This window comes from Mastacembelus armatus, chromosome 3 (assembly GCF_900324485.2).
Source record: "Mastacembelus armatus chromosome 3, fMasArm1.2, whole genome shotgun sequence".
In the NCBI taxonomy this organism is placed as follows: Eukaryota; Metazoa; Chordata; class Actinopteri; order Synbranchiformes; family Mastacembelidae; genus Mastacembelus; species Mastacembelus armatus.
In genome coordinates this window covers 4253273-4275133 of record NC_046635.1, presented here as the reverse complement: position 1 = coordinate 4275133, position 21861 = coordinate 4253273, and the positions used below count along the sequence as shown (strand labels likewise).

The window sequence follows — 21861 nt, the reverse complement described above, 5'->3', positions numbered from 1 at the left end:
ACATTTCCCAATTTGAGGTCAGCAGGGGCCTAATTGTGCGTGATTTTTTTTATTTTCTGACCGTGTTTGTGCGTCAAAGCTGCATAATTGTAAATTAAAGCGGGTGTGTGTAGTAGCAGGACTGAGAGAGAGAGGGGGGAGAGCGTGGGAGGGAGAGAGAGAGAGACAGATGCCATGTGCTTCGTGTCTACACGCCACTCACCTCCCTGGGCTCCTGCAGGATGGAGGTCCTGTCCGCTGCTGCCTGCACTGACACTAAGTGAAAGACTCCAGCTCGGACTTTCTACTCTCAGACCGCCGCGTCTTTTCCATCGTCCTCATCTGGACTCACCGGGCCTGAATTCCCATCTGTTTACATTTATATTATTTATTGGTTTCCACCCTAAAGCTCATTGGAGTGTGTCGTGTTTTTTAGGAGAGAAAGGTATGTGCTATTTTATTAAGTACTCAGACAGACTTCATGCAAATATTCCGTCTTTATTGTGGTTTTTTCTGCCTGAAAATTGGACTAAATCTCGTCAAGTGCTATTTGTTATCCAACATCCCACAATACTTGTCACTGACATCAGCTATTTAGATCAGTAGCTGAAGCAGCTGCGGGTTGTTTACATGGATGTTTTTAGCGGTGTCCGTAGCGCCAGTTGTGACAGGCGAAAGGTAAGTATGGGCAGGTGAACGTGAGATGGGCCTGCTCCTACCTAATTTCAAGGAACTGGCTGAGGCTAATCTGCACAGAAGCTTTAATTATATATAGGGTTAGTCTTTTATTAACAATGCGAGGACGCACGTTTGGATCTGAGTAATTACCAGGAAAGCAGCTTATGACTGTTCTTTTCCTCTCCGCTAAGCGCATTGGCTCAGCTCAGGCTGCATTTTCCTTCTGTCCTTATCCGCCTATAAAGATCTTATGTGGCTCTTAAGTAGTTGCACCATAGGTGCTGAGCCGATTTGAGGATAAGAGGAGCAGCAGATCCACCCTCCGCTCAGGATCCCGGATAACCTTTAGAAAAGGGGGATGCACGAAGGAATAAAATCGTAGGAGAGAAAATGACAAGACGTCTGCGGGATTTCACTTTTTATTGACGTCCTGCAGAAATAACATACTGTTGGTCATTTTTGGTCAACTTTTAAATGATTTCTGTAGCCTATTATTACTGTTAGTATTATTATTATTATTATTATTATTATTATTGTATTATAATTATACCCTACTATTTTAAATAATAGCCCAATAATTACTATAATAATTATTGTTATTGGTATTATACAGTGAAATTATGAGCTTTAATATTACGTTTATTTCACCTACATTTGTAATATTATTTATTCTTTATTTCAACGTATTTAAGCTTCTTCTTTGTCTGTTTTTAATAATAGTTTTTCTCTTAGAGCGGCCTGATTTCAGGATTTTGTTGTGAAAACGTGCTTTTGTTGAACAGGCCTCAGGTTCACTCCACTTTTCTCTTTCCCTGACAGGCTTCCAGGGATGGAGTCGATACCCGGACAGCTTCGAGATGCGGGACGAGACGCGAGCTCTTCCCCGAGTTTAAAGCAGGATGCACAGAGTTTCTCCAGCCCCAGCTCCCTCAAACCGAACCAAGTGAGTGAGACCTCCCTGTACGGGGTGCCCATCGTATCTCTGGTCATAGATGGTAGAGAGAGACTCTGCCTGGCGCAGATTTCTAACACCCTCCTGAAAAACTATAGCTACAACGAGATACACAACCGCCGGGTCGCTCTGGGCATCACCTGTGTGCAGTGTACCCCAGTCCAACTGGAGCTCCTGCGGCGCGCCGGGGCCATGCCCATCTCCTCCAGGCGCTGCGGCATGATCACCAAACGGGAGGCCGAGAGGCTCTGCAAGTCCTTTCTGGGAGAGCACAGCCCCCCAAAGCTGCCGGAAAATTTCGCGTTTGACGTGTCCCATGAATGCGCCTGGGGCTGCAGAGGCAACTTTATACCCGCCAGATACAACAGCTCCAGAGCAAAGTGCATAAAGTGCAGCTTTTGTAACATGTATTTCTCCCCCAATAAATTCATTTTCCACTCCCATCGCACCCCAGAGTCCAAATATCTGCAGCCAGATGCGGCCAACTTCAATTCGTGGCGACGCCACCTGAAACTGACGGAGAAAAAACCATCTGAGCACATTAACCACGCATGGGAGGACGTAAAGGCCATGTTCAACGGGGGGAGTAGAAAGAGGACTTTGCCCATGAGCCGTTCGGAAATGTCTTCGCCGATGAAATCACAGGCCCCGTCCAGCCTGGCCCCAACCAGTTCCCCTGACATCCCCCACAAAACTTTACGGTGCGACGAGGATCAGGGGAATAATAACCTGAGTTTGGCGAGCGGCGCACGGAGCTACCCGGTCATCCCAGTGCCCAGCAAGAGCTTTGGCATGCTTCAGAAAATCCCCCCACCTCTGTTTCCCCACCACCCTTATGGCTTCCCCAGCTATGGGCTGTGTCAGAAAAAGAGCGACGGTTTGCCTGATGCCAACAAAACCAACGTCTCCGGTGTGTTCTGGCCTGGTGCAAAGGACACCCTATACCCCGCCTTCCCCATGTTTTGGCCTACAGCTGGTGGCCTCCCCATGCCACCCTACCCGGGTTCTCCACCAAAACTTCCCCCAGAGCTGCCAGGCGTCCGGCAGGGCGAGCTCGACTTATCAGACCAAAGTGACCGGGGCACAAACACACCCAAAGACACCAGCCACCACCCACACCATCAGCAGGACGGCGCAGAGCGCTGCCCTAGCTCCCAGTCCTCCTCCACCAGGAACGAAGAGGACAAGTCCGGGGACGAGACCTCCCAGAGGAAAGTCAGCTACATTTCGGCCTTCAGGCCCGTGGTAAAAGACGCGGAGACCATCGCCAAACTCTACGGCAACCGGGACAGTTACGGCGTACGTCCTGGCTACCTGTCCCCGGATTTTATCAGCGAGAGCTCCAGTTATAGGTCGATATCGCCGGACAGGGACAGCGTGGTGGACGATGAAGACCCGGACGTGGATGTGGAGTCCAACCGGGGTCAAGACGAGGAAGAATCAATCCGGATCTCGCCGGGAGGGGACCACCGTGACTCCCCCATCCTGGACCGGGTCTCCTCTGGTACTGAGGAGAGCCAGGAGCAGGCTGACGCCTCCAGCCCCGGAGCAACAGCAGCATCATCACCAGAGGACTCCGCGCACACTGGGTCATCAGATGAGGACAGACAGCTGCATAATGGCTCTCCTCTTCATGAAGTAAGATTAGATTAAATGAAACTTTAATGACCCCGTGGGGGAGGTTGAATTGTCGCAGTAGTGGAGAATATGATAAGAGATTATAGAAGAGAGGAGGCCGATAAAAATGTAATCAAGATGAATTGGCCTGGAATAAAAATAAACAGATGTAGCATGGTAGGAAAATATTCTAAATATTAGAAGAGTCCTAATCTTTATTCTTCGTTTTCACGTTGGTCCTAATTTATTTTTGGTGTGTTCCTACATCTGTTGTATATTTAATCAGCCCTGTGGATATTTTATTAGATCACATGAGTAGTTGTGATGTAGAAAAAAATCTGAATCTTTATTTCTTTTGAGAAGAAAAAGGCCGCAGCGAATGACTATAATTGGCCTCCGCCATTAAAGTAGCGCGTCTGCTTCGTTTTACAGGTGTACGCTCGTGAGAAGGACGGCCACGTGATTCCGCACGAGCCCTCGTCCTTTGGGTCGAAGCAGTCGAGCAGCCCCCGCAGACCCGACGGTGATGACTTGACCCATTCACGGTTTGGACATTCGTGCGAATTGCTGCGTTTGTGTCTTTGAACTGAACGTGTGTGTCGCTTGTTTAGGTTCAGGTGAACATCATGTGTGTGAGATACAGAACCAGCGCAGCGCATCGTCCTACCAGGAGCCAAAAGACAGACAAGGTTTATAATAATCCTCTTCGGTTTATTTATTAAGATGAGTTGACTTTACATTCAAGCTTTAATAATGTCTGTTGTTGTCTGTTGTTGTCCGTGTGCAGCCGATGGGGCTTTACGCATCGACATCAGCGTCCATGAAAGAGACCTGGAGAACATGGCTAAAGGTAAGAGGCTGATTTCGGGAATAAAGACGCAAATTATTCCAGTTCTGATGTAACGACAACAAATATTTAAACAGTAACTAAACGGCTGACACGTTTAATTCATTAGATCTGATTTATCTTTGTTTCTAAACGTCAGAAACATTTATTTCAATATAGAGAATTATATCAGTTCCTGACAAACACAAAGTTAACTCGCCAGTTTAATTATTGGAAATAAAAAATAATAATCTGTATTATATAATGAATGAATGAATGAATGAATGAATGGTGTCTTCAGCCTGGTCTTGAATGCAGCTAAATACCCACTGCCTGCTGGAGCTAATGTGCCAAATTCTACATGTGAATTTACATTTTGAAGGCCTAAAGTGTTTCCGTAGCTGTTAACCACTTAATCACGAGATGTGGGAGTTTTGACTTATTATTGTAAGAGGAAATCGTTTAGAGGCTATTAATATTTTAACGAACAGAGCCATAACCCCGAGGCACGGCAGCTAATTATTTTACAACGCTTGGAAAAACCCTGGGACTCCATTATTATCGTCTCAACCTCCAGGCAATGCATGGCAATTACTGTGGCAGCGAGCAAAGGAAAGCAATGAAATGGTTGTTATCAAGGATGTAAACGCACCTGAAGTCGGTTTACTGGGCCGACATAAATCTTTATGTGCAGAAATTCAAAATATATCACAGTAAGTGGAATTAGGTTGATGTGAGGAAGAGGACATTGTTTTATTTTGTCTTACTGCTGGTGCCATGGCATTGTGCTGTGTCTGTGTGTGCTTAGGGTGCTGAGGGTGCTGTGTCTGTGTGTGCTGTGGGTGCTGTGTGTGCTGTGTCTGTGTGTGCTGTGGGTGCTGTGGGTGCTGTGTCTCAGGGTGTTGAGGGTGCTGTGTGTGCTGAGGGTGCTGTGTCTCAGGGTGCTGTGTGTGCTGAGGGTGCTGTGTCTCAGGGTGCTGAGGGTGCTGTGCTGAGGGTAGGGCCTGTATCAGGGACGAGGGAGAGCGGTGATGAAAACAATCTGGTGTTGAATTTGACCGATTTTGGCTTTTTGCTTTGCAGAGGAATTGCAGAAGCAGCTTGTGGAACAAGTAGAGCTGAGGAAAAAGTTGGAAAGAGAATTTCAGCATTTAAAAGGTAGGGCAAACCTGAGTGACTGTGTTTTATGAGTCAAAGCCACAGGAAGATGTATTTTGTATCTTTTCCATGATCTTCAACTCAGCACTTGCAGCCTAGATTTTAGGAAAAAAGCAAATTATTTTGCCCTTGGAATCCAAGATTGTGTCTTTAAATTTACCTCCGCAATGTCAAAGAGTCTCCTCTGATGTGGCCTTCGGTACTCTTCAGATAATTTTCAGGATCAAATGAAGCGTGAGCTGTCCTACAGAGAGGAAATGGTCCAGCAGCTGCAGATTGTTCGAGGTTAGTCTCTCACTGTACTTTGTGCCTCCATAGATTTTGACTGTAAAGCAGATGTAGATCAATGCTCTTCAGGTCTATGGGAAAAACATCAAGCCACAAAAAAACGTTTAAATAACATAGGACATATCAATCAATCTCAACCAACTAGCCTCTGCATAAAAAAGAAAGGAAAAGTGACACTTGCATATTGAAATACTGGCAATTTCTTTCCAGCCTTCTTCCTGTAAACTCCATTTTTTTCTTACCTGCAGTTGAGTAAATTATTCGATATCAAACAGTGAAACTGAAACCACATTGTTTTGTTTGCAGAAGTTATTTTCTCCCAAATCATGCTCTGGAAAATTGAATAGACAGACCATTATGTAGTGCTGTATCAGTTACATGCAGTAGACAGCAACTAATGCCAGCTGTTAAAGGATTGGTTTAATGTTACAGTAGTTTAAATACAGGGTTCAAGTACACAGAGGGGTCAATCTAAATACCATAAGGGCAAACAGCATACGTTACACTCCTCCACTTCAGATGATATGTAGAGGCTCACATTTCCTTTTTTTTTACTTTTTATTCCTTTTTGACCATTTTTGCTATTTTTATTCACTTTATTTTTTGATAGACACTTTGTGCAGCGAGTTGGACCAAGAGAGAAAGGCTCGTTATGCAATACAGCAGAAGCTAAAAGGTAATTTGATCTGGTCCAAAGAGGAACATGAATACATGTCATTTTTTGCCTACAAGCATAAATATGCAAGTGCTACTTTTTTGTTTAGCATTTTCTGTGATCAGTTTCACTCATAAGACGTGGGCTCACTCACAGGCAGGGTCACTTTTCTTCAAGCTAGTCTTAAAACAATACTCACATGTTCACTGTTGTTGAAGCTTTTTGTTTTAAACCCTTAAAAACAGCCCAGCAAAGAAATACTGTGTGTTTTATGATTCTTTTTAATTTGCACATAAAACACCAGAGTAGGAAAAAAAAACTTGAACTATCCTAAATGCTTGGCTGAGATGGAAATGCTGGTATATCAGTGGCGAATGAACCATGTGACTCAAAGTGCAGTAAAGAAACAAAAAGTTAGAAACAAGCAGTATTTCCCTCATGGTGTCATGTTCTCTACCTCATCCCTGTGTTTAAGTTTGACTGGCGCTCTGTTAATTACATCATCTCCCTGCGCCACTCCTCAAAACGCCTGCTCCTGATTTTCAGTAATGGAAGGAAACACACCTTAATTCTCATTTTCTCTTAGCAATGTTTGGAAACTTGGTTTATTAAAAACAAGAAGTTTTGTACTACAAGGACTAAACTTGAAGGCCCAAAGGACTGTGGGTTTTGTTCCCCATTACTTACAGTGAAACCACGTGAAGAGCAGATCTGTGTATGGACAGGCCGAACAATCCAGGCTGCTTTAGCAACAAGGGAAGGGATCCAGCTGACCAGGGCCCCCAAGGCCCCCAGGCCTAATAAATGCCATTTAAAATTTTAATTATTTGCACATTGTTCAGAATTGTGTGCCACTGAAAACAACATCGTCGGCCATCTTGTGGCCTCGTCTCAAGGAGGGTCCGTGTGTCAAAATCAAGCTTAATAACGTTAGTTACTTTAGATCATGGAGTTTCTATTCACTGTAATGTTGTATCATTCCAGTACACCTACTAAGAGAGCGTATTATCAATAGGCTTTATGAGGTAATTATTTTCCTTTTCCTTGGTAAAATGTCATGTATTATAAAATATATAATGACGTGTCAACAAATACCTTTAATGTGATGAACTATTTCTAAAAAACCTATTAAGAGTTTACCATTATAGGAAAAATATTTAAGAAGCTACTATCAGTGATGTTTTTAGCAAATGTATTTTATTTTTCAATCAGTGGATTCATCGACTGATCAGCTGGTCAGTCTGGTTCTAGGGTGCTGGTCGGTTTCTGGGTGCCTATGAATGAAACTGTCATGTATTATTCAGAACAATAGATGTGCATATGGGTATTGTTTTAAGACAGTCTTTTTAATGTGAATCGATCCTTTAACAACATTAGGAGTAAAAAACAAAAATAAGTTACACCAGATTATACAACAATAGTTTGTGAGAGTGCTGTCTGTGTTTACCTTCATGTTCTCATTGTGGACTCGCTCCTCCCCAGAAGCTCATGACGCCCTTCATCATTTCTCCTGCAAGATGCTCACCCCTCGTCAGTGTACCGGAGCCTGCAACTTCAAATCCCCACTGCTGCCCCCCTAGTGCTCAGCACGACCCTGCACCTGAATCCAGCACAGCCAAAAAAACACACACAGGTCCGCTTGACAGCTCTCGCGTTCACCTCCCACCTGTAACCCAAGGATTACCAACCTGCTGTATAAATACACCACTGATTTTTAGCACTTGAGTGACTCCATCGAAGCTCAGAGGAGAAGGTTATGGCAGCAACCTCTCCACAAAAAGACTCTAAAGAGAGTAAAAGAGATCAAGATTTATTAAACGTGGACTTCATTTTATGTTGTCAATCAAGGATTGTTGATCTGAAGCTCAAACCAAGGAGTTCTTCTGAATCACAGCCGTCTACTCTTTAGCTATTCCCGAAAGAAAAAAATACAACGCTATATACATACAAATATATATATACATATATATCATGTGACAATGTGCAATGGCTTGTGTAATTGTGATATTAAGTTCAAAATGTATCTCATTATTTAGCTTTTGTTGCTAGTTTGAACATCTTGAGTTTTTACATATATTTGTTATTTATCTGTTTTTAATTTGTTTAGTTTTTTGTATCACTGTAAATGTTGTTAAGCACTTTAAATGGGCAACATTTCTGAATTTGACCATGTCCTATACCAAATTCTTTGATTGAAACTATAAGGGTCCTTATGTTTTAAGTAGAGCACATTATAATGAGCACTTACTTCAACAACCGTTCAGGTTTAACATCAAACAATAAAAGATTTTCTTTCACTGAGCTGTGTGTCATACAAATTTTGAAGTGGTAATTTAAAAACCCAAACAGTCTTGAGCCATTTATATAGATGCTGTACAGTTTAGAGTATTTTAACACAAATGCAGTTCTACAGTCTTCAGTTTCAGGATTTTTTTCTATCATTATATGCATCTGTGAGTCACAGCAGACAAAACCAAAACATTTTCCTCTCTACGATAATTTTTTTATAAGGGGAAGACTGAATGAAATGTCTGCAAACTGCCATCCACACTGCTGAGCTTCAATTTCTCTCATTTGATTCACTTGTTTGTAATTTAAAATAACACAAAGAGCAGTTAGAAAAAAATCTGACACAATCTACCCACAATCTTTCCATTTATGTATTTACCCATGTCAATATTAATAAAATGTGAACCCTACTTTCTGCTTTTTAACCTTCTCTTTTGTTTCTTTGGCTGGTGTAAGCCTGACACCTACTGGTATCCACAGAGAATAACTCCTCATGAGGTGGATCATCTTTCCTCTTATTGTATTTGAGTTCAACATGATCTCTTTCATTAGGCAGCTACATTAGTGCATGACATGTCCAGTCAACTTATAATGTTTGACGTCGAGTCAGGGGAGCAAGCTGATCTAATAGTGAAATCTAATTCTTCTGATGGGAGGACTAATAGATATTGATTACACGGCTCTCGGTCCCTGGATGTTTCATACTGAGACAGATACTGGCATAATGTCACTGACACACAATGAATGTTAATTTTCTGTGAACGTAATTGCCCTCCATGGCCAAGCCGCTTCTCTTTGAATACTAACAAGGCCTGCAAAGCTGAACTGAACTACTCTGGGAAAGATTGGCTGCTTTACTGTATTTTTTATTTAGTCATTTAATATTATGCAAAACATTATGTGGATGGATGGATTGTGCGACACTGTGGCCCTGGGCAAAGACATGTAAAAGCTCCCATCTCTCACATCACTTTGTGGTATTTATGTGCCTCATGTTTGCTATTTTACACCTGTGGTCTTTTTGTGTCTCTTTGTAGTTGTTTGCATCTCCCTGCAGTCAACTTTTGAGTCTTTGTGGGGGTTTTCCACCTCGCATTCATTGTTGCATCTCGGACAGTTTTGCATCTCTTTATTTTTATGTCTTCATAGTTGGTTTGCGTCTCGTTGTGGTAGCTTTGCATCTCTGTAAAAATTTTATGGGTCTTTGTGGTTATTTTATGTCTCTTTGGCCTTTTTATGTGGTGGTTTTTCTGTCTCTTTGTAGCTGGCTTGTTTTGCTTCTCTTTGTGGTTGATTTTTAGCTCCATTTAGTCATTTAGCACTTCTTTGTGAGCACAGAGATCATCTGACCCCTTGAGCACCTGAGCCTGTGCCCAGAAGTCAGTCATGCATCCACAGTGACAAGCGGAAAGAAAATGTCACCTTAAAAAGGTTCACGTGTCTCTAAAACCTTCCAAAGTTAAACTGTAAACCAAATATAGTGGATTTTAGCACTATACAAGCTTTCATTTTAAAGTAGGTTTTAATGGGCATGTGTATGTACTGTATGTCTCACACTGTTAGTAACCTACAGGTGTATGTGAGGAAATAGACAATTTACACATTATTGCAACTTATTTATGTAAATTTGTTGTTTTACTCAGTTCATTCATACAAGAAAAACAAAAAACAAAAAAAAACAAATAAGTAAATTCAAAGTAAATTCATAACAAATGTGTATGTGGAACACACAATACCTCGACACATAAAACATGTCTTAACATGTTTTTTATGCAGTATATGTTGTGGTTGGGTAATAAAATCTAAATTTATCCACCATCAGAGAGTTTATCATGCTTTTCCTTCTTTCACAAGACGTCAGTGGGCAGGACTACAGAATTATTGGATGCTTTTATGACTTTTACATCAATGTGCTAAAGTTCCTTCATTCAGACCCTGTGTGTGATATTTATTTATAATTGTTGACTATATTTTGATGGTGTATTAATGTTTGGAGCAGCACTTTAATGTTCTAGTTGGTGCAGTTGGAGCTAGTTTTACATTATTTTCTGGTTTTGTCTATAACTATATGAGTATTCTGTTTTATAAAGCAATGACACTTTATTAGTGTTTTTTCTTTTTACATGTTCCTGGAGAAATCAATCCACCCTGAGTGCATTTACACACGCTAACATTAAACCCATGCACTGTAATATCAAACGTATTAAAAGAAGAATAATGTTTTATCTTCTGTTGGACATATTGTCTCACAGTATTTGCAGACTGTATTACTGATTAATTATTTGCTTGTATAAACATGTGTGGTCACAGACACCTGTCCCATCACTGGCCATCAACAATACAACAGATGGCAGTGATACATAATGATATAATAAAACCTCTGTGATCCTCTATGTATGAAACAAGCAGTAGAACTAGTTTGTCAATGGAGTCTTTGTATGAACCTGGAGGGAACAAGCATTTTCTGATAATGGATTTGGGCATAAAGCCTAATGTGGTGTAATAGTGAATTTTTGTTCAGTATGGAAGTATAAAACCATTATACCAAGCAAGGATGTCATTGCTTAGGAACAAATAGGCTATATAGGCTATAATTTAGGACAAAACACCAAAGGGGATTCAGTTCATGTCATTTGATTTGTCTTCATTTGAAATGATAGGACGCCACCTACTGGCCACAGAGCACTCAGTTCTTCACTTGACTTTGACTTTCTCCTGTCACATTTTATACTGGTTTCTTGTCTTATCTGACTAATGTTAAAACTGATTCCATATGGAAACCAGTGGCTTCAAATAACTACGACAACTGCTTGGTTTAAATCTCCAACTTTTATAACTTGAATTCAAAATAGTTGCAGTCAGCGCATCGCACCACCTCTTTACACTCCACAAACTCCCAAAGATAATTGTTGAAGACAAAGCTAAAAAAAAAAGCTAAAGCTAAATTTGGACTTTTCAGATTCAGTGTTTTCAGTTAAAGTTGGATTTATCTTCTGTATACTGGACCTCTCTAAATAATGTCTCCAAACATTCTCCTTGGTGCTTATTTTTTCAGACTTTGGCTAATTCTCCAGAGCTGCCACAGACATTATATAACTGTTTTGACAGGCTCATAAGTAAACTGACCTTCATCTGTAAAGTCTCTAAATAAACAGAAAACCTCTATGCAGCCAATCAAAATGTACTCAGTACTCTTGAGAGGACAGACCCATTATGTGTACACTGATGTGAAGTGTTTGATCATTGTGCTCTCTGAGTTTTACTAAGATGCTCTAATTCTCCCTGAAGTCAAGATTTTAATGTGGACGTGAAGTTTGGAGAAAACTCTCTCTATCAGGACCAAAGCAGCCACTTCATCTCGCCACTATTTATTTCTATAATTTAAAAAAAAATGTTGGTGATATCAGAGCGGTTATGTAGAACTGCTATTCTGCCAGCTATTTATTACAGTAATAGAAAAAATAGATTTTGTTTGTGAGTTATGATCAACTGCATTAGGAGTCACCATAACAAAGTATGATACGCTGATTTATTTATTCATTTTTAAAGATAACATTAATACAAACAAGTTAAAGAATTTAGAGTTCATAAGAGTCAGCTTTTATTACGTCCAAGTATGCATGTACTGCATGTGTGATAGCCTGGTTGCTGTTTCTGGGAAATTCTGACACCAGTTCTACAGTGGTTCTGACACTATTGGACTCTGGGGCTTAAGCCTCTTACATCCAGATTACACCATCTTTCTGCTCAGGGGGGCTCATAAAATATTTATCAGGTAATATATATATTTTGTTAGCTTAGATAACATGCACAGTATTAAATGTATTCACCACATCCATGACAAGACCAGCGCCAACATTTATCAACCATCTAATGCAGTTAATGCTATGAAATACTGGCCTTAAAAGCTCTTTGCTGCAAATGAGCAATAAGTATCAAATGATTTTCATTTGCTTACAGAGAAGTGTAAAAGTAAGTGAGCAGCTATCAAGTGAACACGAGTGATTATATTTCTGATCAGAGGAGGAACATTCAGAGGTTTATATCAACCTTACATCTACCATATTGTGCTTTTCTTTTTTGATTCATTTTATTAAATGTCTTCACATGCAGAAAAATACATTAAAATACGTTTATGTTTGCTCTTTTAAACTCACACCTGAAAGGTAGAAAAATGCATTTTGATGAAGCTGATCATCTGTACATGTTGATAAGGAAGGCTGGATCATAATTTATTGCTAATTGTTCAAGGGCTTTATAGTCAGAGCCTACATACATACATTTACTCAATAAACCAAATCCCATCTCCATGGTCAACCTGACAATAACTTACCATTTATTCAGTGGCATATTTTTTGCAAGAGTATATACAAGTCTAATTCTTCAAAAGTTATTTGTGTGAATTATTTAATTCTCCAGAAATCATCTATCAGCACTGTGTGTAGCATACCCAGTATTCAGATTCTTTTTATGGACATTTTATTGATGAATATGGGCCCATAAATAGATGATGAACTGAATCCGTTGTGGACAGTCACTTAGAAGTAATATGAGATTCTAATGTACTGCAAATAAATCTATACTATGGCAGAAAAATAGATGAGTTAGAGAGAACTCATTCATTGCATAACAAATGTTCATAGTTCATAGTTTTCATGTATAGCTGTTTATGCATGTCTTTTTTCAAGTACTGTCTCCAGAAATCTTCAAAAGTCAAAAATATGTATTTATTTTATATTGCACCATATTTTGCTATAAATCCATGTCCATGAATGCATGTGTTATTACTGGACTACTCTGTATCCAGTTAATTTTAATGTACTTTATATCTAAAGCCAATATTTGTTTCTGAGGCTTTGGCGTATTTGTCAAAGTATGTCACTATACCACTATAGGTCCTGTGTCTTTTGTGGTTTATATGATAAGAAATTAAACACTGTAATATAACATAAAATTTGTTCAACTGCAATGTAAAAGGCTTACATTTAACTGAGGACTAAAGTGTAAATCTGAGGGAGACTACTTGTATCTTCTGGACTTACTTTTATTGCTAGCTCACACTTCTACTTCAGAAGAGCAAATTTTACTACTTTAATCCACTACATGTATCTGACAGCTTTAATTATGTTTCTTTTCAAAATAAAACGTGTGTATACAAAATATAAATGTTTATAAGATATGACTCTTTGTTATTAATTGAAAACTCTATTGTTTATGCTATACGAGTAAATATCAAAAAAGAATAAATTGATGAGTTCATAGATAGGAAAAAAATCCGCTTTTTTGATAATCATTTTTGTGACATTTTGTGTCATTTATATGATTTCCTCCATTCGTTGTGTCCCTAAACGCACCCCCGCGCGTTCACGAAGCGCTCTGCGCGTCCCAGTCATGTGACTTCTCCTCACCACGCCTGCGCAAAGAAATACAAGATGGCGGAGAGTGCGGAACTGAAGGTAAGGCGCAGCCTGAAATCAAAATAAATTTCTCGGTCTCTGAGCGTTTGGTGGTCCAGCCTCACGGCCCCGCGGTGCTTTAAACCTCGGGGGCTGACGTGTTGTCAGATTCGGTGTTTTTAGCTCTGACCCCGCAGGACCTGTGCGGGATACGCCAGCGCTTGCAGGAGCGTGTTTATGTTGATGTTGAGACGCGCTGGTTCGTCTGATCCGTTTTCTCCTGGCAGGGCGGGTTTCGCTCCATTACCTGAGTCCTGCTCCCGCCCGGAGCAGCGGGTCACCGCGGGGCTGCGGGCGGGAGCAGGACTCAGGACCCAGTCCGCTTTGCTGGGCGGTATTTGAGGAGAAATAAGGTTTAGCTGTCAGTCGGTTTGACTGTGACAGCGGCGTCGTGCGTGTTGGTCCATGCTGGAAAACACGACACATGGACGCGTTGGCGATCCTGCAGGAGATGTCCGTGCCACACGTCGTGTCCGAGCAGAGAGGACTGAGGCTACCTGTTGATACGTGCACGGTACACGCACCGCCTCATGTAACGGTGCAGCTGGTTCATTGTTGCACCAGCGAGGGGTTCAGGTGCGTCCCGTCAAGGCTGCTTTAGGAGTCCCAGTCCCTCAGGGTCCCCAGATCACCTAGACACACCCCGTATCTTTTTACTGATCCTGATTTGTTGTTGTTTGACATATTAGCGCGCTGGCAGCTGCCCAGGAGCCTGATATGATGTTTTTAGTTACAGATGTGTGAAGTTATTTGCATCACTAAAAGGTCCAGGGAGTGTCCTGCTTTGTTGGCGGGGCCTTGAGTTCAGCTCCAGCATGCTCCTATATATTTAATCCAATGAGCTCAAACCGATTCACAGCAGGACGTGTATGGGCCATAATGGGAACCTGGAGGATGCTGTGTTAGGCAGATGTGGACCTTCCTGCCCCCCTTGACTTGGTTGCAACACATGTTGGGTCCTGTCTGCTAGTTATTGATTAGAGTCTTGGGATATTTTTAGTCCTATACCCAGTGGGTCTCTGCTGCTGGACCAGGATGTGTGGATCTATATGTCCCCCTTAGTGTCAGCGGTTGTTTTATCTACACACACCCTGATAAGCTAATTATCAGCTAGACCTTCTGCCTGTTTTCAAACGGCTGTATGTCGCTGGGCTTTCCCTGATTAAAGATGGAGAAATGGTTACAGCTTCTCAAACTAAAACTTTCATAGTGTAAGATGAATGTGGGCAGGGCTGCAATTAAATAATTTGAGTTCATATTTCTTTGAAATGTCACAAGAAAACTTCTCATCCTTATTATTTATTCGAGCCCAAGTTGACATCAGATTCAACAGTTAGAAACCCAGAGGAGTTCAAAATCATCTGCGCCCCCTCCCCCAAAGAAAACTCTCAAATTATTGATGCATATGACAAATTCCAGAAAGTAAACTTCTTTACTAATTTACAACACATGCTCTGCGTTTAGCAAAACCCCGCAGTGGGAAAATCCAGCCAAATGCAGAAACAAGCTGCAGGCACAGAAAATATAACCAAGCACACAAAACACAACACGAGAGTCAGCAGAGACACCTTCACAGGCCAACAGCAGGTATCCAGTGTGATTATCTGAATGATCTGATCATATTTCTATTTTAAAAAGCAAAAAAACTTACATGTGATCTTATTTTCTAACACTGCTGACAGATTTTCAGCTTCCCGAGTCACCATGGCAACAGCAAGTCCCCCATCTCAGCTGTGCTCATTATGTTTTAGTGTCCCCTGGACAGATTTCTGTCCGTCTCTGTGCTGTTTGCAGCCTTTTTCTTTTTGGTTGGTTTTCTTTTCCTGTGTTGAGCTTGAGTTGTCCAATTTTTGACTTTTTTTTTTTCTTTGCTTGTGTTTTGTTTATTTGAATGTGCTTTCTGAAGTTGCAGTGCATTGAGCTCTCAGGGCCACTGTAACAAACCCCAGTTTAAAGCTTTGCACAAACTATTTTTAGATTTCTAGAGTAGGACAAGGACATGTTTTAAGACTTGCCAGTGTTTTCACGCAGCTGCTGAAACCACTGACAGTTGACAGTTGATCAATGTTGTGGTTAATAAATGCGAGCAAAAAAATGGTACTTTAGTCTGAGCAGATTTAATGTACATTCTTCAGCTCCACATGTCAGATTTTTGCTCTGCAACACCATGGGTAATACTGTTGCAGCAACAAGAGATTACTGCTCATATAAACAGGCATGTAGGTTTGTTGTGAAGTTACAGTAATCATGCTGAACTATTCCCTGACCTTTCACCTCATTAGGATGTAAAAAGATTAAAAAATAAAAGATCCCCAGTATCAAACATCCTCCAGTATTCAGCCCCAGTGTCCTCCTTTTACTGCTGTTACGCACTCGAGATAAAGATGTGTGTCATTTTGTTAATGTTCATATTAATTTGTCTCTTCTGTCCATATGCACCATGTGGTGCTTTTGTAGCAGTAAAAAGCACTAAACCGACTGTTTGCCTGCAAACATGCATCAGGGACAGTGTGTGGCAGGAGTCATCAGACTCGGCTCAGAAGCTGTGGAAGCACAGAATATTAATGAAAAGGGAAGGCAGTGAGTAAAATAAAGGAACGCTGAAATAAGCAAAGGGTTGAAATAGTTGCTGATTAATTTGTATTTAATTATCTGACTGTTAAGCGTCGTCCAGAACGGCTGTTAGGAGCACAATTATTACAGTTAGCTGAGGTGATGTCTTCAAATCGCTTGTTTCATCTGATGTATGTATGAAACTGAAAGATGCTCTGTTTACCAGAGAAACTCAACATCACAACTGAGATGTTTTAACTTGGGAACCTGTAATTTTTGCTTCAAAGTGATGAATTGTCAGTTACTTAAGAGTTTCTGATTATTATCATTTCAGTGACAATATTTTGTCTCGGGGGGTATATTATTGTAGTTTAGTTGGCCCATAAATGTGTGATGCAGCCGCCACTGAGAAATCTGTGCTTATGAAAGCAGCTCATGTTGCCAGGCCCTCAAATATGTCCTGTTGCATTGCATTTTGTTTCACATGAGTCCCAGTCCGCCTCAGCTCCTTTGAACTCTCTTCTGTCTTCTCTGGAGCTGCTGCAGCAGCAACCTGGCAATACAAATAACGGTCTGTGCGCTGGCGGCTTATAGGTGGAGACAGTCTATTTGTAGAGCCTGTGGCTAGGTTAATCCCTAATGATACAGGTCTTCTTCTCTACTCCCCTACCTCCTTTCAGCACCTGCCTATTTCTCTTCTTCTCATTGTCATTATCGCTGCAGTTAATATTCAGTTTAAAGAGAATTAGACGTTCAAACTTAATGATAACTGTTCTCATCTGGTGTATTTAAGGCTTTCATGGATGTGCAGATGTTGGCATGTGTTTCAAAAGGTGATTAAGAGTGAGATTTAGATTGGCATCGTCTCAGTTTCAAAAGCAGTGAAGATGTAAAAATCGGTGTGTGGCAGTGAACAGCAGAATGTATAAAGCTCAGGATACAGCTGTTCCACGTCTCGCCTGTTACAGAGATGTCAGAGGGGTTTAGTGCTGAACCAGCTGGAGCAAACTGTTGTAGAGGTTTTAGTGCCGTTTTCCCTCATCTTTGTATTTAGTTTCGCTGCCAGATCAAGATAAAAAAACACGGACTGACCCTCCAGGGGACATGATATTTGTTCTGTTTGTTCATCCCAGTCAAAGCAGCAATTAAGCCTTATTATTGTCAGATATTCTGTCCCATGAGAGCGCACGTTGTCTGCAGTCACTGACTTTTTCATGGCTTCAGCGAGATGGAGCTTTTCTTAACTCCTGTGGTGATTTTGTTACCCAGTCCTGTTGCTGTGGAAACACGTCACATGTGAGATGGACATGGGTAGGTAGCAGTTTGAAACTCAATTGTGTGCTTCCAGCTGGAAGCGAGACCGGCATTTCACTGGCCACCCTGTTGGCAGAGCTATAAGGTTTTTAAGAATGTCAGAGAAATTTTAGTGTGAATAAGGAGGAATACATGAATAAAAATGTTCTGTGAAGAGCCCATCGTCTTAAATAATTTCTTTATCCTGCTGCAGGCTTTAGGAGCCTGGTGTGTTTGTTAGACCACCCCTCAAAGTTCATAAATCTCTTCACCCGAGGTCTCAGCTTTGTGACCCTGTGCGCAGAGTTTAGTTGTACTGTCACTTTTGGAATTTGTGTTTTGAGAATGATCTGGGCACCTTGCTGCATAAATTTGCAAGTAAATGAGGATTTTTTTTTCCCTTGAAACTTTTGCTTTCAAATGCAGACTTTAATATGTGAAGATAGGATGGAAACCTGGAAACATTTTCAAACTTACAGATAAGGTAAATGAATACATGGCCTGACTTGTTTCACTGGTTATGGTTAATAATATCATGGTCACTGTGACAGGATATTCATCTTATGAAGTGTCTCTCTTAGAGCACTATGAAGGTGATTGAAAGTTTTGTATAAAGTGTGGTCTGGGATGTTTATCTAGATGGAACAGCCTGTAATCTGAAAAGGCAGAAGGAAAACAAGAGAACAAAATCATATAGCATCATCTTTTTTTCTAACATTTGAAGATGAACATGTCCCCATGTGTTTGTCTTTCTTGGCAAATATCCTCCTGTAATCCGTCTCTTTAATGTCATATCATACCACCAGCGGCCGCACAGCCTTTAATCTCAGCCGATGAAGTAATAGTGAATCTCTGGTAAAGATCTGAAACCAGCTGGTAAAGCTGTTTCTGTTACGTCAAGAGCAGTCAGCTCGAAGGGTTATTGGCTAATAATAGAGGTAAGGGCCTGCCATAGCCTCTCCAGTGACCTGTAGCCTGAGGGACCTCAGCATAAGACACCAGGTGCTTTGGACCAAACAGTTCTAGAGAACTAGCTCTAGGAACTGCCCCAATGAGGAACGGACTCAGGAAGTGCAGACCTTCAGGGGCTTTTTTCTGTTCGTGTTTACATCGGCAGGAGGAATGTTTAAGTAACAACATTCAATAACAACTCTAGCAAAACATTTTACGATATGATCCATCAAGATCTCTTTGAATTTCCTCTGTCATGTAGGAAACCTGGACTTCAGCGTGGGTCCATTTGAGAGTTTTTAGAAACTGTTTATAGAAACGGTGTAAACACACGTCACTTGTGGTTCCAACTGTACTGAAATATATCTCTTCCCAAGTAGGAGCTAAAAAAGTCCCTAAAAACATTGTTCCAAGAACTGTTATAGTTCTCGGTTCCTGCGGTTCCTACACAAAGACGGGGAACGTCCTCCAAAGGTTCTAAGAAATATGAAAAAAGTTCCTCTGGTCTGAAGTGCCTAGAAGTTCATCAAGCACTTATTCATTCTTTAGGAAGTAGCTCACTGTGTGCAGAAAACCCCTTTGCATGTTGAAGAAAACAGCTCAGTGTGCTTTGTTAACAGATGGGGTTAAATGAAAATGTTGTGATGGTTCGATGAGAAGCCTCTTACCTGTGGCTGATTCTGCTTTCAGTACATTTCAGTGTTTGTTATGCATTAATCACGTTTTGAGGAAGTAAACAGCTCTGTGTGATACCAGCAGATGTCTGCAGGCACCCAGGATCAGTGCAGCACTGGATACAGTTATTAGTTATTTACCTAATGTATTCATCTGTTAATTAGTTGATTATTAGTTGACTGTAAAATTGAAAAAACTGTCTTTACACTGATTAATTTAGGAGCTTGGCCAGTTGGATTTTTAGAAAATGTACTTTGATGGCAAAAGACTATATCACTCCTGCCAGCAAGATGTTTGCTGCACAGCCTGCAGTCTCAGGCCACTCTTTCTACTATTCCCTTCATCTCGGCATCTGCAGACCTGTGCCAACTCTGCAAACTTAAAAGGGTGCAGAAGCTAAGAGCAACTCACGGGCGTCTCCCTACTCCTCTTTGGTTTCTTGCGAGGTGTCTGCTCCCTGGCGTTCCATCCTTCCTTTCCTCAGCACAGGGGTGAGGTCAGTGAAAATATAACCGCTGTTTTCCCCACACTCAGTTAAGACCATGTTGGCATCAGATTTCTTTGTCCAGGTTTTTCCTACCAAGTGTCTTTGTCCTCGTACTTGTCGTTTGGTTGCTACCAGCAGCACGTACCTGCACTGTTTTGGCACCAGATCACAAACCCCTTTATCAACACACATTTGTGCCGTTGAGCGGCCGGCTTCAGATACACTATCAGACTGTGACAAGCTGAGACTAGACCTGTAGCCTCAGGTGTGGTGGAACAGCATTTACGTACTAATGATTAAAAGAGAATTATTCTGAACCAAGTCCAGCTGCATTACATGGACCAGTCCTGCTATGGAGAAGCAATAGCCTGAGCCATGTTTTTGTCCCAAACTCAGCCTTTTGTTTGATCCACAATGTGCACTGTGACTTTGATACCGTAGAGGCAGGAGGGAGAGAAAACAAAAGGCTGAGGTATTTCAGAGTTAAGCCTGAGTCAGAGAAGCTGGAAGGCTAAGAGGTGGGGGGATGGGAGGACAGAAAAGGGAGGAGGATGGGGAGGGAGCTGGCACTCAGTGCACAGCCCTCTAGCCGAGAGTGGGAGCTTTATATAATGGCCAGGTAGTGTGCATGCTTCCCCCCATCCGCCTACACAAGCTCCGCACACCCACACACAAACACACACACATCCTGCAGAACCTTTGCAGAAACAGCTTGGCGCAACATTATTAGCCTCACCATCTCCCCGTCTCCTGAGACTCAGAAGAACTGCATTACTGTTCACCTCCTCCAAACCAAGTGAAGAGCAGCACACTGTGTATTTCTCCATGCAAAGATGTGGAGCTAAAAGGGAAAAATCTTGGTTGCTGGTACCTTGCTATCATTAGGTGTAACAACCAGCACAGACTTTAGCAGACACGAGCAGATGCTCAGACTTTTTAACATACCTCATTCATTCTGGAGCTATGATCTGAGTTAAACGCACGTCAGCAGCTGATTTGAATGGGTCAGCGTTTGTCTGATGACCTTTGTTTGTGACTGGGTTGAACTTGCGTTGGACTGTGCCAGCCTTTGTTAAACAAGGCGTTTTAAATGTCATTTATGCATACTGTGGTGAGGAACGCTTCCGTTTTAACTTTATTATTCATCAGATTTCTTGTACCACAGACAATGAGGCAGAGGCTTGATGAAAACAGAGAAGCAGGTTGCATTTATTTGCTAAAACACTGAAAACCTATAAACTAAATTGTAATTTTGTCAATTTTATACAGTTGTATTTCAACAAAGTCCTTGTGCAGCTGTTTCTGAAAAGTTTGGTTCTGTTCTTTTAAGTTTTGTATAAAACGTGTCAAAGACACACACTTCACACTTTAATTTATTTAATGTAGTACAGACAGGAAAGGTCGAAGGCTGTACACAGATATCCATCAAGTCATCGACTGCTTTCAAAAAATATCTTTCAGGATCAAACAAGATGCTTTCTCCAATAACGTTAATTGCATCCCCACTGAGTTTCTAGAACAGCAACACATGGCACTAGTATCACCAGAAGATGATTGTCACCGCTATATTAGCTGGTAATTCCTAATGCTCAGGAGTATCATGAAAGTGAACTCCAGCTGTGTGTGTTATTGGCGACTGATTGCAGTTTCAGCCTTAAAAACCATCCACATTCTCATTGCAGTGCACCTTAAAGTGACTGTCAGTGTGAGTGATCTGTGGACGTTTTAGGTGTAAAGTCAAGATACTGCTAAGGGCTACAAGTTAAGAATACGAATCAAGGTGTGGTCTGTAGACTCCTGTTTTACCAGATTACTGTTGTCATGAGAGGAGGAAAGTACTGATGGTGTACTGTGTCACCTCAGGCAATGGAAAAAAGCTCGCCTAAATTTGGCTTCCTGTGCAAGCTAAATGTGTCCCATGCCATTTCAATCTTGCAACCAAGGAATTTCTAAAGCATAAATGGAGTTCATCATCATCTTCATCAAAGATCTCTGGCTTTGGTC

At 41.4% G+C, this 21861-nt stretch overlaps 2 protein-coding genes across 3 annotated transcripts in view; both read left to right on the top strand.

The window, feature by feature from the left end:
* The first annotated feature begins 1486 nt into the window (after positions 1-1486).
* On the top strand, positions 1487-7966 carry LOC113138086 (SKI family transcriptional corepressor 1 homolog-B-like). The gene is made up of 8 exons (XM_026320228.1): positions 1487-3247; positions 3659-3749; positions 3844-3915; positions 4014-4076; positions 5136-5210; positions 5421-5495; positions 6109-6174; positions 7636-7966. Exons 1-8 carry the CDS (start codon positions 1487-1489, stop codon positions 7731-7733), a joined length of 2301 nt encoding a protein of 766 aa, XP_026176013.1. The 3' UTR covers positions 7734-7966.
* A 5897-nt stretch (positions 7967-13863) lies between these two features.
* The window catches only part of LOC113137883 (E3 SUMO-protein ligase PIAS1-like), a 43700-nt gene continuing 35702 nt past the window's right edge, over positions 13864-21861 (top strand). For both annotated transcript variants that reach the window (XM_026319823.1, XM_026319822.1), the window contains exon 1: positions 13864-13898. In XM_026319823.1, the coding sequence (XP_026175608.1) occupies positions 13875-13898 (24 nt within the window). In that variant the 5' untranslated portion in view covers positions 13864-13874. The remainder of the gene's footprint in view (positions 13899-21861) is intronic.